A 19,959-nucleotide genomic window follows, 5' to 3' on the forward strand; every position below is an offset into this window, starting at 1 on the left:
CAGCCTTGAAGTTCGCAACAAAGCTGGCAGACATAAATACACTCTAACAGCGCCTTAAAATGAACTGAATTATTTAACCTATGCTACATAGTTTCAAACAGCCACTTCACATGCCCCTCAATTAACAGCATAATTGCCTAGGTTTGTTGGTGATATTCACTGACTCAACTTGGCAGCGACCTAGGGTCAATCACAGATAAGGTTGCTCGAGAGTGCGGCTCTTCTAAGGACTGCCAACCCAGGAGAGAGACAGTCTCAGCCCTGAAGCCTCAGTCTGGCCAGGAACCAGCCCTCTCTTCATACCAGCACTTCTGCCTCCTTTGTCAGTAAGTGGATGGAATGACCCAGCCATCTCTGCCTCAAATCCTTTTCACAAAACCCTTTGTCACTCAAAAACCACCTCCCCTTGACAAGATCATCCCATTAAAATAGCATGTGATTTCCTCTGTACCAAGATACAAACTGCATTGCTGAAGAGAAAATGTTACATCTTTCCAGCGCTCCCTGCACTGAGACAGTGCCATTAGGCTTTAGCTGAACAGATCTCACATTCCACACTTTAAAACGCAGCGCATCTTCAAGCCTGCATGTTTAATTCATGTTTCTTTTCCATTTCCAGAGCATTATGCATTTGATCAACCTGCATCCAGCTTATGTAATGGACCAATTTGCACTAAATGCTATTATGGGAACATGTTACATGTTACATGGGTAGGGTCAATTAGTATATTAGTTTCATGTTAGTTTATTTTTAAGTGCAACTCAGCCCATTACAATAGCATTGTGGAGCAAATTGATCATTTTCTAGCATGTGTTGTGTGCATTGGCATCTATTTAGATTCAGCCTGAGTCTCATACCCTTGAGTCCATCTATGAGTCTCACACCCTTGGCCCTAGTTAAAATTCAAATCTTCACTACAGTGTGAATGTTGAAATGCAGAGCCTGGATGTTGATATGCAGAGCATACATTCGTACAGACTCCACATGAGGTTGGGTATACCTAACATAAGGAGGATATACCTGGGCATACGTGGCTGGACTGTACAAGGGCATACCTATGAAGCTGTAACAGATGACTGCACATGAGGGTGGCTATACCTAATATCAGGAGGCTATACCAGGGCATACATAGCTGGACTGGACTGTAAAAGGGCATACCCATGAAGCTATAACGGCGAACTGCAAATGATGTTGGCTATACCTAACATAAGGAGGATATACCTGGGCATACGCGGCTGGACTGTAAAAGGGCATACCCTTGAAGCTGTAACAGAGGACTGCACATGAGGTTGGATATACCTAACATAAGGAGGATATACCTGGGCATATGTGACTGTAATGTATAAGGGAATATATATGAGGCTTTAATAGAGGACTGTATATGAGGTTGGCTTTACCTAACATAAAAAAGGATATACCTGGGCATACATGACTGGATTCTAAACACGCATACCCATGAAGCTGTAACAGAGGACTGCACATGAGGTTGGCTATACCCAACATAAGGAGGATATACCTGGGGATACACAGCTGGTCTGTACAAGGGCATAACCATGAAGCTGTAATAGAGGACTGCACATGAGGTTGGTTATACCTAACATAAGGAGGATATACCTGGGCATACGCGGCTGGACTGTACAAGGGCATACCCATGAAGCTGTAGCAAAGGACCGCACATGAGATTGGCTATACCTAACATAAGGAGAATGTACCTGGGTATATGTGGCTGTAATGTACAAGGGCATACATATGAGGCTGTAATAAAGGACTGAAGATGAGGTTGGCTATAACCATAAGGAGGATGTACCTGTGCATATGTGGCTGTGATGTACCATGAGGATGGCTATGCCTAGTATAATGAGGATGTACCTGGGCATTTGAGGTTTTACCAGATTTTATGATGGCAGTCAGTCTTCTAGTATCCAATCATTTTTGCTCATCAACCCACTATTCTTCCTTCTGATACACCAACAATATAGACCATGTGAATGCAATCAAAATGTTTTTATAGCTAATTCAGACTAATCAAGAAAAGTGAAAACTGAATTAGAGGCTTGTTGCATCCTGCAGAGAAAGTGTATCGTGCATACATGTATACACAGACAGGGGCAGAGGGGCCTATAGGGAATTCATGAGATTTCAGGTAGGCCACTGCACCCTGGGCCTCTTTTTTGTGATAATCCATTTTATTTCCACATTTTGTGATAGGTAAAGGGTTGGGCTTGTGTTACTCACCGGTATGGGGAGTGTGTAAAAACAGACCGGTCCTCTGGTGCTGGAGATTTGCTTGAAGGAGCTCGGGTTGGAGCCTCCACCCGAGCCTCCTCTCTGTGAGGGAATGAACTCTTTAAACTGATATGACCACCTGCTGAACTATACAGACAAGGGGACCGATCAATCAAAAGAGCGGGGAGAACACACCGCCACAGACCCAGCTGTAAAGAAAAGACAAGAGATGAATATTCTATCAAATTCAACCCTGGCTTTCCCCAAGACTATTACCCTTAATAGAGTACCTGAGTGAGTTCCCCTTAACCCACAAAAAAGGACCTGGAGCAACCTATAAAGCAGAAGAGACTTTAGATACTAGCTAAATGTGAAACAGCCCAATTAAGGTAATCAAGGAAATATACTTTACCACTGGTGGAGGTAAGAGTAGTACAAAGAATCCTGGGCAACAACGAAAGTATAAAACAAAAAAAAAAGGAAGGTTAGTAGGGTAGCTATCCCCGGGCGGAACGAGGGTCGCACTGGTTTCGGAATGGTGCACCACAGCAAAGCATTCCAAAATGCACTTTAGAAATGAAGCAGTGTTATCCAAAGATGAGGTAATAGTTTGCTGAAGACAGGATTCCCAAAATGAAGAATTGTTCTTACCAGTGTTATTCCCCAGAAGAACGGAAGCACTGTGAGGAATGGGTTCAAAAGTCTGTGGCCAAGTGAAATGGTATTCAAACAGGAAGTAGCAGTAGCAAAATCACAATCCAGGAGTCCAGGAGCAGGCAAAAGGTCTGGTACACGGGCGGTCAGCAAACACAACAAAATCACAATCCAGGAGTCCAGGGAGCAGGCAAGGGGTCTGGTACACAGACGGCCAGCAAACAATACCAAAGGAGAATCAAGATGTAGGAGTCCGTGTGCAGGCAAGGTCGGTACATGGAAAAAACAGGAGACTTCCAGAATTAAGGTACAGAAGTAGCACTTCAGAAAATGCCGGTTGTAACTATAAACAGAAGCGGCGTTCTGAAAACAGCTGTGGTTTAAATACAACAAGGAGGCGTGACACAATCGAAAATGAGGCTCCCGTATTAATTTCCGGGAACTACAACCCATGGCAGGTTTTCTGGGAAATGTAGTTTGTTGCAGCTATTCTCCATGGCAGCTGCCAGCGTGAGAAAAAAGGTGCATGACGGCACCGTAGCCCCTTATGAAGAGCAACCACTTTCTTGTCCCTCTTTCTGGCCTTACATAGAGCTCCCCAACTGTCCTTGTTAACGCGGGAGACTGAAGAGGCACGGGGCAGACCCCAGGGAGTGTGATGCGGCGAAGGTCGGGGTGTAACAGCTTGCTGAAAATCTGTAATATTTGGTTCCCAGTCCACTCCTGTACACAGAGGCAATATTTGTGTTTGTATTTGTATTTATTTATTTATATAGCGCTTGACACCAAAACGCTGCACAATTTAACAACTTGATACATAAAACAATATAACGGTAGAAGCAAATTACAATTATGAATCAGTCCAACAAAACAATAAGAAGAGCAATTAAACTGAAGGGAATAGGTAGGGTGGTGCAGTAGGACTGTGAGGGAGAGGGAGGGGTGAGGAGGAGAAGGAGGGGGAAAGGGAAAGGGTGAGAGTGGGGTGGTAGGGTAGGAGAGGGAGATAATGAAGGGGAAAAAGATAAACGAAGGAGGGGGAGCAAGAAGGGGAAGGGGTTTCAAGGCGGGGAATGGAGAAGGAGAGATTTAAGGGAAGTTTGGAATGAGGAGAAGGTAGGAATAGAGCGGATTGAGAGAGGTAGGGAGTTCCAGTGCAGGGGGGCTAGGAGCTGGAATGAGTGGAAACGGGAGAGGGCATATTAGTATGGTAAGATTAATATAGGAAAACAAAATATACAGAATGGCAAGTCTTTAGGGCAATTGAGCAATATAGTTAAAAAAAAAATATCAAATATAAAATAGCAAGTCTCAAGACAAAGTTTTTAGATTATAAAACAGAATACACAATCGTCAACAGGCAGACCTATTGAAAAATGTGTTCAAACAAAAGTTGCAGCTAATGAGGTGGGCCAGGTTAGTGTAAAGGAGTGGAATAAAACAGGTTGTATTCTGTTGAACTCCACCTATGCACTAAGCAATGTCTGCTGGCCATTTTATTAGATAATTGTGTAAATATCGTTTGTCCTGTTATGCCATAAGAATAATAATCGGCCAGTTAAGCTTCAGTCAAGTTTGCCTTCCTAGCAATAATCCACTGCTTTATCAGTACAGAAACCCTGCAAAATGTCTTGCAAACATTACAAATGCAAGACATTTTCGATGCGTGACCTTAAGGTTACTATAAAAAAAACTAAAAATACCAATATATGCCTGTTGATTTTAGCGAAATAAACTTATCTGAACTGACATGTTTTTTTCCACATTCTCACTAATGACATCAGCAAGTTTTACATTGGTAACTTCACTGAATAGAGTACACTTGATTTTAATGATGATATAACACTGATATAACACCACACATCAGTATTTTCCAGCTTTAAAATGAAAACACGTTTGCGTGTGACATTTTCTATTGCATAATATGTGTTTTCATAGACTGCTGTTGAAAAAAATGCAGTTTGTTCCTGCACTTTTGGTTGAAATCGACCAATTTCATGTACATCTATACGTTAATGAGTTTGTGGGATTAGGGCTGTAGGGGTTGTGCACGGACAGTGGGCGCTGGGGAGGAAATGGGACCCTCTCATTTAAAAAAGATTCAGCCTGTCAAATTCATGACAATCAAAAGTGCATGAATAAATTCAGACTTTTAAATTGCAGTCTATGAAACCACATAGTAGAACATGCTGCCTACTGCCGACTTCTGATAGTAATGCGATAGAGGAGCACAAGCAGGATCTTGGCTCCCAAGTGGGCACATGGAAGCAACTCATCTGGTGCATTTCTTCTTTTTTTTAATGTATATATTTAGTGTGCATAAGTCAATAAAAATACGACTTTAAATACAAGTTGACCATTAATACAAACGAATGGATAATAAGATGAACGTTCTCAAATGTACATTTGCTTAGCAAAAGACAGAGATGACCTGCAGGGAATTAATAATACAATTCATATCAAATCTGGACTACAATATCATGAAGTTTTGTTAAATAATAAATCAAATTAGTATCATTTCCGTGCATGTAACGCTCCCACAGTAGAGTAGATGTAAGAGTAGCGGCATCGCTAGTGTGTGCCATAAGGAATGGGGTACGTATTGGGTTCAAGTCTACTACATTCAACACGTAGATGTTTCATCGATTCAATAACATCTTATATGCTAAATCTGAGTAGTCTATGTTGGCGCAGTATTTGAGCAAGCTCCTACTACCTCTAACAATTTTTCAAATTACAGTTTTATTCGATGGTAGTTTCGTACCGTGAAGTTTGTGGGGAATGCAGTTAGATAAGCTGGTGGATAGATGCAATCTTCAAATAAGCTATGTACAGTACTCTGTTGGTTTAAGTGGCTAGATTAATGATGGCTAGCTCCTATTTGGGGGATTCAATGGCCATTATGACTACATTTTTATAACGGGGAAAGGCAACAATAGGTGGCTGGCTAGTTAATTGGGTAGACTTTAGATGCACTGTTTTATATATATTTAGTTAATACAGCTATTGTTTAGGAAGGAGCTGAGATGTTCATAGGCCTGGGATACTATCGATAGATGACTTCTGGGGGTCGCATTAAGAACCTTTAAGTGTAACATCATCTGCTTTTTGATCTGCAGCAAATTCATATTATATAGTCTAAATTCTAGAAAGATATATTCAATAGGAGTCGAAGAGGATAGGCTAGTTAAGATTTCCAAGACTTTCTTTCTAATAGGCCTTGTTAATTTCTCTGTTTAGCCCCACAGGTGATACTTGGTAGGATTTTTGCTTAGTAAATCTTTATGATCATGTCAATATTGCATCCACCATGTTTATGAGATATGTTTTTGAGAGCTCCATGTTGTTGAATTGTTTCAGTGTGAACCAAATCCATTGGAGCAATATAGTTAAAAAAAAAATATCAAATATAAAATAGCAAGTCTCAAGACAAAGTTTTTAGATTATAAAACAGAATACACAATCGTCAACAGGCAGACCTATTGAAAAATGTGTTCAAACAAAAGTTGCAGCTAATGAGGTGGGCCAGGTTAGTGTAAAGGAGTGGAATAAAACAGGTTGTAATCTGTTGAACTCCACCTATGCACTAAGCAATGTCTGCTGGCCATTTTATTAGATAATTGTGTAAATATCGTTTGTCCTGTTATGCCATAAGAATAATAATCGGCCAGTTAAGCTTCAGTCAAGTTTGCCTTCCTAGCAATAATCCACTGCTTTATCAGTACAGAAACCCTGCAAAATGTCTTGCAAACATTACAAATGCAAGACATTTTCGATGCGTGACCTTAAGGTTACTATAAAAAAAACTAAAAATACCAATATATGCCTGTTGATTTTAGCGAAATAAACTTATCTGAACTGACATGTTTTTTTCCACATTCTCACTAATGACATCAGCAAGTTTTACATTGGTAACTTCACTGAATAGAGTACACTTGATTTTAATGATGATATAACACTGATATAACACCACACATCAGTATTTTCCAGCTTTAAAATGAAAACACGTTTGCGTGTGACATTTTCTATTGCATAATATGTGTTTTCATAGACTGCTGTTGAAAAAAATGCAGTTTGTTCCTGCACTTTTGGTTGAAATCGACCAATTTCATGTACATCTATACGTTAATGAGTTTGTGGGATTAGGGCTGTAGGGGTTGTGCACGGACAGTGGGCGCTGGGGAGGAAATGGGACCCTCTCATTTAAAAAAGATTCAGCCTGTCAAATTCATGACAATCAAAAGTGCATGAATAAATTCAGACTTTTAAATTGCAGTCTATGAAACCACATAGTAGAACATGCTGCCTACTGCCGACTTCTGATAGTAATGCGATAGAGGAGCACAAGCAGGATCTTGGCTCCCAAGTGGGCACATGGAAGCAACTCATCTGGTGCATTTCTTCTTTTTTTTAATGTATATATTTAGTGTGCATAAGTCAATAAAAATACGACTTTAAATACAAGTTGACCATTAATACAAACGAATGGATAATAAGATGAACGTTCTCAAATGTACATTTGCTTAGCAAAAGACAGAGATGACCTGCAGGGAATTAATAATACAATTCATATCAAATCTGGACTACAATATCATGAAGTTTTGTTAAATAATAAATCAAATTAGTATCATTTCCGTGCATGTAACGCTCCCACAGTAGAGTAGATGTAAGAGTAGCGGCATCGCTAGTGTGTGCCATAAGGAATGGGGTACGTATTGGGTTCAAGTCTACTACATTCAACACGTAGATGTTTCATCGATTCAATAACATCTTATATGCTAAATCTGAGTAGTCTATGTTGGCGCAGTATTTGAGCAAGCTCCTACTACCTCTAACAATTTTTCAAATTACAGTTTTATTCGATGGTAGTTTCGTACCGTGAAGTTTGTGGGGAATGCAGTTAGATAAGCTGGTGGATAGATGCAATCTTCAAATAAGCTATGTACAGTACTCTGTTGGTTTAAGTGGCTAGATTAATGATGGCTAGCTCCTATTTGGGGGATTCAATGGCCATTATGACTACATTTTTATAACGGGGAAAGGCAACAATAGGTGGCTGGCTAGTTAATTGGGTAGACTTTAGATGCACTGTTTTATATATATTTAGTTAATACAGCTATTGTTTAGGAAGGAGCTGAGATGTTCATAGGCCTGGGATACTATCGATAGATGACTTCTGGGGGTCGCATTAAGAACCTTTAAGTGTAACATCATCTGCTTTTTGATCTGCAGCAAATTCATATTATATAGTCTAAATTCTAGAAAGATATATTCAATAGGAGTCGAAGAGGATAGGCTAGTTAAGATTTCCAAGACTTTCTTTCTAATAGGCCTTGTTAATTTCTCTGTTTAGCCCCACAGGTGATACTTGGTAGGATTTTTGCTTAGTAAATCTTTATGATCATGTCAATATTGCATCCACCATGTTTATGAGATATGTTTTTGAGAGCTCCATGTTGTTGAATTGTTTCAGTGTGAACCAAATCCATTGGAGCGGCCAAGTTAAGTTTGTTATCTATAATCATGCCTAAGGTCTTCAATTTGGAAACTCTCTCAACAAGGGTATTGTTCAGCAACCAAGTATAATGTTTAGGTTTGATGCGACTTGGAGTAAAGGCCATTTTTGTCTTATCTGTATTAGTCTGAAGGCCATTTAGTGCTGCATGAGAGCTCAGAGTATTCAATTTGGCATGTAGATAATTTGGACTAAATGATCTGCGTATTCCAACCAAGAGATGGGGGAAGTGCCAGGTTTAGGAGGATGAACGTTATCAGAAACTAGGACTGTTTTCAAATCGACCAAATATAGTTAGGTGACTTATTTTTCCTGAACCCTACAATTCTTTCCACAAATATTCTAAGAGAGGTATGCTTATATATTATTACCTACAATCCTAGAATATTTGGGGAAAGTGTTTGATTGTCTGGAGGGTGCATATTTAAGGAAATGTCACCACCTGATGACCATTTTTCATGGGGACATTATCACTGGATACCACCCTCCTTTACTCCTTTATAGGTAGGAATCCATTCAGGTAATGTACTTTCATTCTAATATTAGTATGTAAGAGTGGACTCATAGTGTACAGTGCTGGAGAGATGTTCCAGCCCATAAGCTTACACCATAGAGCACTTCTGAGAATGCTGTCAAGCGCGGCACTGAAGTGTATAGTCTATGTATGGAGCATATATTGGTTGGTTACATGTATTCCAATCTGCTTCAACTAAAGTTGCTAGGGATCATATGTTATCCAAAGTATAAAGTATTTTCAAAAACCAGTTTGGTTAAAAGGGATAATATCGTTACAGTCTATCCAGGAGGTAAGTTCCTTAAGTAGAATTCTGGCAACATTTCTAGCCAGGGAATCTAGCATTGTAAGTATTCTAGAATTTCTAGGTTTTTCCAAGTTGCTTTTTTGTGAACAGGAATACTGATGCTGTCCAGGTGGTCGGAAGTTGACTAGTTTGGGTAATGGTGATAAATAGCAAGCACAATGCTTTTGCCCAAATAAGTGAATGTGTCTTTAATAGAGTGTTGCCAGATCCATCCTGACCTGGCATTCTAGAGGAATTTATGCTCTTTATATTGTCAATTTGTGAGACAGTAAGCAAATAAGACCATTTATTAGGTGTATATTAGGTGTATTAATCAAAGGAGGCCCTCCATCGGGAAATAACCCAAAAGTGTTGGCAATATGAATTGTCCAATCTTCTTGAGAGGCACCGTTTGCTAATGAGTCATTTATCTTTGTGCTATTTAATAGGCTTCAGAAGGTTCTCTGATCTCTGGTGATAGCATATTTGGCCAAAGAGAACCAGTCTTCTCTTTCCTTTTGCCCAAAATGTGCCCTCAGCCATTTTTCATAGACAGTTTTTCTGTTCTTAACTGAATTTATTTAAGGCAGAGTTTTAAGATTGTGTCTAAGTTGTTGTTTACACATTTCAGAACTCTAGCATACCTGCAGCCGTTATTTCATTGATGGTATAAAGCTGTGGTTGTGATCATATTTTTTCTGTTCACTTTAATGTGAGAAGTAATGTTTAATATAACTGATTTGTATCTATTGATGACAATAGATTTACAAGATGGTATGACTTCACTGCTCATTATAGAAGATGCTATATGAATGTGGTGCCCTAGAAATATCCTAGCGATAGTATTAGCTCTAAGAAGATTTGTGGGATTCCTGCTGGTATGATTCAAGCCAGGATTAGTGGTCAAAGTACCCATTGACAGTGTTCAAGAGTAAGTACAACACATAGTGATCATTTCGAAGGGGCAGCCCCTAGGGTGTCTTAGGTGATATTTACCTTTAGGACCAGTATTTGATACATTTTCTCTTACCAGGGTTTGTTTGTCCATATTGTTTAAGACTACAGCTTCACCTCCTCAGAGGCATTCTCTCTTTCCTCACCTTTTCCCAGAATCTCAATGTCTCTAAAGCTCTGGTTCTCTCCAGGCTGGATTTCGGTATCAGCCTCTTCTTTAATCTGCTTCTTTCCCACCTTTGCCCTCTTCAACTAATCCAGAATAGGATTGCAAGACTTATCCTTGGCCGCAAGCCCAGGGACCACATCTCTCCAGCCCTAAAATCTCTCAACTGGCTCCTGTTGGTGGCAAATATCAAATCCAAGACCCTCTGCATCAGCTTTCTGGGGCCTGGACCTTTCTACATCAAACTCTCTCTCACTAAATACCTCCCTGCTAGAGTTCTTTGGTCCTCCTACTCCAAATGTCTGCAGATCGGATATTTCTCCAAGCAGAAAAGGGGGGATAGATTTCTTTCTTTGGCAGGAGCCTTCCTCTGGAATGGCCTCCCTGTTACTTGAGCCAGACCTCCTTAAGTTCGGGAAGCTTCTCAAGCTCTTCCTTTTCTCCTCCTTCTTCCCTCTCCCACTCCCTTGCTATTCTCCATTTTCTGCCGCGACTGGTTGCCTGTGTCCCTTATGAGTCTTACTGGCGCCAGACCCTCCTTTGACCAGTCTCCCCCTGCACCCATTCTACCAGCACTTGACCTGGAGCACCATTCCCTGACTAGCCTCCTAAGTCTGGTCCACCCCTGTACTCGCACTTGTTGACCGCCCCCTTCTCCCCACGGCACTTGCCCTGCTTGTCTCCCCTTTGCACTTGCCCAGCCTCTAGGGTCCCCGCTTCATGCACTTCTCCCTGCTCCCCCTATCCCATCCCACCCCCTGCACCTCTTATACTGCACTTGCACGATCCAAATGTCCCAAGGCCTAGAAGGACCATAATTGTTGTTTTCTCCTCTGCCCCCACCCCCACCCCCTATCTTTTTTGTTTTGTGGTACCTGGATACAATTTTTGATGTATAGGCGTCTTAAACATGTTCAATAAATCTAATGTGCAGTAGTGGCTCATTGCACTACTGGACGTTTTTCAAATTCTTAAATACATTAAATGGGAATGTGTTGAAAGTGGAGGCATTGAAAATGCGCACCTTTTCACCCCCTTACACTGTCCCATTCGTAAAATCTTTCTTGCTGTATTGCAGGCAGTACCTGCGCTTCTATTTGGTGTACATTAAAAGGGTTAGGACTTTTTGGGGACAGCCTAAAATGTTCATCTCCACCGTAGAAGCGGAGGATAAAACGTGCAGAAATCCAACTCCTAATGGCGTCAGTCAGCATTTCATGAACTCCTGCAGGAAGTGTTTTTCTACCCAACTCAGAAATGGTTGCACAGAAAAAATGTGCAGTGTTTGTAAAATAACTCCCTTTTGTTACATACCTCCCAACCGGTAATGCCTCCTTAAATGTAATCATCGTTTGGTACTTAGAAATAGCTATTGCCCATGTGACTAATTGCTAAACGGGAGCATGTTTATCTTAAGGAGTTACTTTTACTCTGTGTTTAAAGACAGGGATGCACCAGGCCCACCTTATGCTAGCACACATCACAGTCATAAGATATAACGCTCACACTGTTGTATTTTCTTGCAGTGATTACTATCTGAGTTCTATGATGTGGGTAACTGATGGAAGGATCTGCGTTCAGTGGCTCCGAAGGATCCAGAACGTTTCAGTACTGGCTATATGTGACGCAGATGGCGCCGGAGCAGCTTGGAATTGCTCGAAGGTTTGAACCATTCATTTGCATATCTACAAAGACAAGAAACGATGCACTGTAAATGCCTGATTCAACACATTCACATACAGATTCAAACATCTATTTCAGTTGGGGTATCCCTAGAATAGAGAATTCAGCTCGGTGGAGGGTGCACCAACGGACAGAGATTAATGGTTTAAAGGAGAAGCGGGCAGATGTGGTTGGTGATCTCCTCCCGTTGCTGACTATGCCCTTGATTGGTGCAGGAACCTGTCAAATGTCGCCATCCTGAAGGGAACAGAATGAAAAGAAGGGAGTGATTGTGAACAAGAGTGTCACATAACCTGGACACCTTAAGGAGAAGGAACAATTTAGCACACTGCTCGCCTCTCCTCACAACGGCTCGATGACTCAATGGCCACCTCTCACTTATCACCAGAGCGCACCATTTTGGGCACCATAGCTGCGTTCACTCTGGTAGCAACCAGCATTGTGGTGAGGGTAGTGTGTGCGGCAGTAGCTGCACACGTTGCTGCATCAACAAAAGTGTCTTTGCCAGGAATTATAGTGGTCCTGAAGAGGGTGTTTCACTCTACAGAGTCACCGTTTTTTCCATTAATGCAATGCATGCTCCAATCGATTGCGCCAGGTCCCTGCATGGTGCTTGAGCTACCTCAACATATGACACGTCATCATACTGCTCACCATACACTCCTCCATCATGATAAAGCGCTCAATGGATACAGCTTCCAACAATAGCAAAAAACACTGAGAAGGTGCCAAAGTTAGCTGCAAGATATCAAACGCCATGCCTCTATTTTAAGAACATTTTCCTGTGCCTTTTAGGGCAGCCTTTGGTTTTATAATCATTGTTGCTATTTTTTTCTATTTGTTTTTTGTTTATATTCCCTTTAAAAAAAAGAGTATCTCAGGATGTTATAATTCATCATTGAAATGGTCCTCCAATATCTTACTCAAAATATGGTTTCCGCTTGTATTATAACTGTCTGACCTATCCACAGTAAATTGAAGATTAAGAAGCTGCATGTGGATCTCATTGGTGCACTGAGCTAGTTGTGAAGCAAAGGGATGGGTGAGATGTGACCCACAGGAAGCCATGTGATCCTGTTTAACTCCTGACTGTAAACATTCTGGCTCCTTGACTGGGGACAGTTCTGATCTGACAACTAAGTCAAATTTCACTGACCAGCAGCGTTTACTCTAGCAGGAAACCTATGAACTCTGAGAAAGAGGCGTGTAATGAACTGTTTATTACAAAAGGTAGGGCCCATTTTGTAAATCCCTTCCGATCTCTCCTTTCCCAAATAAGAAGAGTGAAGACATATGTTCAAAAGCGAGAAATGTGTAACGGTTTCTTCACTGCTGAATCCATGACGGTGTGGACTGAGTCTCCCATTGCCTTGCACTGTTCAAGTGTGGAGTATATCTTGCCTGGGACATGTACCCACTACGAGAGTGGGGATTTAATGTGAACAGAGAGCAAATGCAAACAGGGACGTCGATTCACCAAAATGCCTGGGGTAGCGGAAGTGACATCAAATCCCAATAACATCACAGGCAGTGATGTCAAATGACCTTTGTCCCGGATGGCATCTGATCCTCTTTAACCCTGATGAAATCACCAGAAGTGGCTTGTCAGCATAAAAGAAGTACATAAATGTGCAATTTTTAAAATACCAAATAGGTACTAAAGCAGACTTGAATATTTAAGATATCAACCAGATTTTAACAAGGGTGCTGCCTTCATATGCCATGGGTGTGACTCATTATATGATAGGGTTAGACCCAATAGAATAAACATAGGCCGAGCCACTGCCATAGATGCTACTTAAGCATTGTATTGCCAGTTACTTCCACAATATGCCTTTTTATAGCTGCATGTCAGGTATTGTCATTATATGATAAGTAGAGCCCCTACATTGCCAGTTGCTGTGATACTGCAGAATCCAAAAATCCAATAGATGCAAGACACCAACAGTACACAGGAGCATTAATGCTTAGATTTGTGATAATGACTTGTTATTTATATAGCACATTCACCAAATAACTATACATAGCACATCTATACATACAATTATGACCCCAACCAAAGTTGGTACTCATTTATCAATCTCTGAAGAATGAAAGGCTACGTGGGATTTGCTGGGATTCGAACCTGCAGATCACAAATAGATTGCATCAGGGAGTGCCAAATCTGATGAGCTATCTTAACTCTTTGCTATTAAAAATGCAATGCCACAATAAGAGAACATGTTAAACTGGCTGCACATTGTAATCCAGACACGTAACAACACTTATCATGTTTGCTGTAGCCTTGATGATGCACAATAAAAAATGCCATGCCACAGTAAGACATATCTAGATGGGCTGCACCAAACTGCCAATCTAACCATGTAATAACACGTATCATGCTTACTTTATCTTAGACGCCCAGAATAATATACCATGCCACAGTAAGCAACGGCTAAACTTTCTGCAATCAAAGGCAAGTCTAGACAGGAAATTACACTTAGCATAATTGCTTTATCAGAGATGCCCAGTGCAAAATGTCAAGTACAGTAAGAAATGGCTAGAGTAGCTACACCAAAATGCTAGTCTAAACACGCAATAACACTTATGATGCTTACTTCATTATATATGCCCAGAAAATATGCCATGACACAGTAAGAAATCACTATTTATGTATTTATTTACTTGAATTCTTATATATAGCGCCACACGCCCGAAGGCCTCAGGGCAAACATAAAACAAAACAGAACAGACTTAAATGAATAAAACAGAAGTTATGGTCAGGATTAGGTGAGTCAATGACATCAGGTGTAGAAAATCAGCCCCGAGCTTAATCAGGTGGGCGATTAAACAGAAGTGGCTTCAGCCCTTTTTCTAAATCCGTGGTCATATTGATAGTTCTGAGGGTTAACAGAAGTGAATTGCAGGCAGTCGGGCCTAGCACATCCAAGCTCAGGCCGCCTGCTTTAGCCAGTCTGAAGCGGGGCTGTACAAGTCTAAATTGATTCTAAGAACTTAGGGTCCGCAATGGAATGTAGTGCTGGAGGCGGGCAGGAAGATATTAGGGGGCTGTGTCAAGAATACACTTGTCTGTTAGCGTGAGGAGTTTATGAGTAACTCTCTGCTTGAGGTGAAGCCAATGTAGGTCCCGTCTTGCTACTGTGACGTGTGCACATTTGGACATGCGCGGACTGTGCTATTCTGGGTTACCTGGAGAGAAGATGGTCTGAGAACAGCCACTCAAAAGGCTGTTACAATAATCCAAGCGCGAATTTAAGAGAGCAGTGGCGAGAATAGCAACATTCTCATAGGACGCAAAGGGTTGAATATTGCCAAGCAATTTATTTACAAGGCCACATGAGCTACGGACCTACGCCACATGCTGCTTCATTGTTAGCTTGGAGACAAAAGTGACGCCAAGAGCTTTCACCTTTTTTGCCACAGGAATGACAGCATTGAGAATAGTGAGGTCTCATTCTCTGGGGATAAGGTTTTGAATTTAGGGGCAGTGGTTCACAATAAGAAGTTTAGTTTTTGTTGTGTTTAATGTCAAAGAATGAATGGCCATCCATTCATGAATGGCAAAACACATTTTATTAAGGTTGACTAAATCTGCAGAATACTGACCATAAAGTTTCATGGCGACCACAGTGTCATCAGCATAATTAGTATACTGGACACACAGGTCGACCAGCAGTCTCAAAAGGTGAATAATGTAAACGTTAAAAAAAAATGGTGAGATGCATGACCCCAGGGGCACCCCGCAAGTAACAGGAATAGGTCCAGAGTGGGCATCCCCACTGGAAACTCTGGCAAGTCGTGGTCCCAAAAAGGAAGACATCCACAAAGACGCCAACTGGAGCAACCCACTAGGGATTATGATCTTTCACCAGTATGGCATGATCAAAAGCACAAGAAAGATCTAAAAGCATAAACATTGCAGGGTGAGCAGGATCCACAAAATGAAGTATGTTAGCCTTAAGATCAATCAAGGCCGTCTCAGTGCCATAAGGGCTCTAAATCCAGACTGATGAGTCCCCATAATGTCATTTTGCTCCAAAAAACACTGAATTGTGTAAAGGCTAGTTTATCCAAGATCTTAAGGAGAAATGGAACATACGTAATGGGATGATAATAATCTGTCACTAGGGGGTCCAGATTGTCCTTCTTCAAGAGAGGGGTGATCCAGGCCTCTTTGAGAATTGAATGGACATATCCCTCTGTGAATGAGAGGTTAACAAATTTGTTGACCCAATGACAAAGTACTGCAGTGTACCTAATAAAAAGATTGGAAGGACAGACGTCACCCCGACAAAAAGTAGGCTTCATATGAGAGACTATCTGAAGGATAGTGGTCTCAGTACAGGGGGATAAATGCAAAAATGGACGTCTCAGAGAAATAATGGAAGAAACCAATTCAGTAGAGACCACAGACACCTCTTTAATAGAGTTAAGGGAGGTCCTAGAAAATGTAATGACATTTTGATGATATGTAACCTTATTAATGAAAGCATTATGAATGGATTGACGCAAATCATCATTCTTTACTGGCTCAGGGACTGTGCAAGGTTTGCTCTTAAATTCATTAAGAATAGCAAATAATTCTTTGGAACTGGACTTGGCTTGGAGGATCCTATCATTATACGCAGCAGATTTAGCCTCTATGATGGCTACTTTATACTGCTTAATTAAGAGTTTATAGGTAGCCAAGGTAGATGAGGAGGGATTATTCTGCCAATGGAGTTCAGCAAACCATTTCTCTTGCCTAAGATGGCGAATGTTGTCATTGAACCAGCTTTTATTCAGAAGACCATTGCACACTGTAATGGATCTTTAAAAAACAGAGCCACCCCACCCACAACCGTCTTTTCGATCAGCCCGAAGGATGTGATAACTGTCAGGAATGGCAAGAATAGCATCAGATAAAATGGCTTCATTTAGCCAGGATTCAATAATGGCCAGAAAATCAGTACGGGATATCATTAGAATATTCTCAACCTCCACTGCGTGTGCTCGGAGGAAGCAAGTGTTGAGAAGGGAAAACTTTAGGAACAGAGCAAGGGTTGAGGCACACGTAACAGGAGTTTTTGTAAGAGCAACATGCACCAAATTAAAGGCAGCACTAGATCTGTGGGTTACAACGGGAGCATGGTCTGGGATGTTGATCAGCGTCGTATTGATGACATGTGCACCAATATACTGGCTGCATCCAAATGCCACTCTAAACAGGTAATAACACTCACCATGCTTACTTTATAATAGATGCCCAGTACAAATGTCATGCAACAATAATAAATGACTAGACTAGCTGTACCAAAATGCCATTTCAGCCACTAATACATATTATGCTTGCTTTATCAGTGATGACACTTATGTATTAGCGCACCCCTCTCCCACCCTTCCCACATGTATGCTCTCCCTCCCATTCTCTTCCTCCAACCTCCAGGTACCTTTTCGTAATCGCAGTATGTATCGATGAGGCAAGTTGCTTCATAGGCAAGTACTGGGGCGAGTGGGACCAGGAGTAATGAAGATTACCAGTGAGTCATCCGGGTATTTATTTAACACAAGCGCATACATTTACATGTTCTTTTATACATGCACCCATTCACCATTCACTCACACACTCACACCCACCCATCCCCAGTCTAGACTGTCTGGTAGCACATTGAGTAGAGTACTCGCTTTGACATCTGTACAGAGCCTGTTGACGCAGGTTCGAATCCCGGCAGGGCCAAACTCAGCCATTCATCCTTCCGAGGTTGATAAATGAGCACCACACACCATGGGTGTAAGTAAGCAGCATAAGCAGCACTCAGATGCCTGAGGGTTCCCAGCACTATGTAAATGATAAATTATTATACATCATGCCCTTATTCACACACATTTCATGATATACACACACACACATATATTAGATAATACACACACACGCTTTTACACTTAATAAACACATTTCCTTACCTTTATCATATCTGTTGCTCCTCCTCTGTAGGAATGCCTCTGGCTCCCATGCTCCCGCATGCACGCAAGGAACCAGTTCTGGTTACTGTCATGTGCAGCAGAGAGTATGAAGCGGGCCGGAGGGTTCCATGTCCTGGGAGAGGCGAGAAGGGTGGGAGGGCTCTCATATTGCAAAATGAAATAATTTCTTTTTGTGGTCACTTGGACTGATTTCAAAAATATATTTTTCTTTTTAAAATTGGAGCCCTCCGCCATAGCCAGGGGTCACAAAGGCAGCGTCAGAGGTCTTACAGGGGTTGCCAGGGGATGCATTTGCAACTCTAAAAACCCCAAATGACATCCCAGAATAGAAAGTTGCAGATTTTTTCCTCTGGAGTAAAGGGACTCCACTCTGAACAATGATGTAGTTTTAAGGCACTACACCCTGATGACTGGGATAGATTATTGACCAAATGATCTCTCGACAATATGAAGGTGCTCTGCCAGCTATCCTCTACCCTGCTCTCAAAGGTTCCCATAAATGTAGCCTTTTGATTGAGAAATCCTCAAGGGGCAAAGACTACTGTGGCAGCAAAGGATTTTCCTGGGCAACACCTGGTACTTATCGGAACAGATGATTTACACCTCACGCCCACAAGCTAAAAGGTGAAACAAAACGAGATCATTTTTTAAAATGTATCACTGAATCTAGTGGTCACCACCAATGTGCCCTGTGAGTGAGAAGGGGGCAGAGCTTTCTTCTGCCTTTGGTGGTTCCTTCTTCACCTCTGGCTGAGGGCTTTGGAAAGAACAAGTTTCTCAAAGGAAGTCCAGTGAGTTTTCTCAGGTGCTTCAGAGTGAATCTTTAGAGTGTCTTGAGAGGATCTATAGAAAGAGGTGGTAGAACCATTGCTTTAAAGGCAAACGTTCACAGGCGATTGGACTAAAGCTAGTCTGCCTTAGTGGTCCAACCTTTGTTCTAGAACGGAGTAGAGTTTGCCCTTCTGATGTCACACCTAAAGTGTTTTGCTCCAAAGGAAGTGGAGGGGAGAGGGAAGAGAAAGAGAGACAGAGAGAAACACAGTGACCAGAGTACTCCTGCCTACTGTAATCTGACCCCTTTCCTTCTCACTAAGTACAAAGGCCTCTGGCAATGTAGCAGCCTGATGTGAGGTTATGCCTTTTGAATGGATGTGCTCATTTGGTGCCTGGTGCCCAGGACAGCTGCCCACTCTGCATCTCTCCCTGGTGAAGGGTGTTACCTGCCCTAATAAAGAGATCAAAGAAGACACCCATTCCTCCACATTCCTGGCCTGTTGGCGGTCTCCACCCAGCTGACCAGGATAAACATCACCTTCCAAAGCAGCGCTGAATCACAGAAGCTGACCCATATGCGATATCAATTGGGATGTGGTGGCCATAATCATAAGTAGTGCCATGCACCATGCCTAAGCTCAGGCATAGCTTCATATTAGAGTTTATCCTGCCACCATCATGGGTTACTTATGATCATTGCAGTTTTGGTTCAGGGAGGCATAATGCCGCCCCTGTGCTGCAGAGACTTGGCTGTCAGTATGGCTGTCGAATGGGCATCTTGTGACCGTTGATCCTGCTTTACAGCACTGGTAGAGCAGACACTGCTGATCAGGCTACTGATGCAGCAGGGCACAAGTTCACTATGTTTTGGCATAAAGTTGACGAAAAGAGGAATCTGGTTAGCAGATTACCTTCTTGGAGCGGGAATTACCTGCATCATCTTATGTATTCATACAAATTAAAAAAGCCAGAGCCACTCTTACCAGATGGCAATTCATCAAACATATGCCAGAGAGCATTATATGTTATGATGACCCCTGTTTATCCAGACTAAGCAGCTCACCCTTCGGTATTATGGAATCTTTATTTCAATTTCTCTTCTGATTTCATCTGATTGCCGCCTTACACATCTTGGTGTATTCCCTAATCCTCAGTTTCAGGAACATCACTCTCCTTGCCACTCTGAGTGTTTTTGATGGATACCTTCAAGTACCGAGATCTG

The 19,959-nt window shown here is 41.7% G+C and overlaps 1 protein-coding gene across 4 annotated transcripts in view; it reads left to right on the forward strand.

Moving 5' to 3' along the window:
* DPP4 (dipeptidyl peptidase 4) overlaps positions 1-19,959 on the forward strand; it is a 992,858-nt gene that overhangs the window by 680,390 nt on the left and 292,509 nt on the right. For all 4 annotated transcript variants that reach the window (XM_069616324.1, XM_069616327.1, XM_069616325.1 and 1 more), the window contains one exon: positions 11,843-11,978. In XM_069616324.1, coding sequence (XP_069472425.1) covers positions 11,843-11,978 — 136 coding nt within the window. The remainder of the gene's footprint in view (positions 1-11,842; positions 11,979-19,959) is intronic.

The sequence above is a fragment of the Ambystoma mexicanum genome, chromosome 9 (genome assembly GCF_040938575.1).
Source record: "Ambystoma mexicanum isolate Mex_15411 chromosome 9, UKY_AmexF1_1, whole genome shotgun sequence".
NCBI lineage: Eukaryota > Metazoa > Chordata > Amphibia > Caudata > Ambystomatidae > Ambystoma > Ambystoma mexicanum.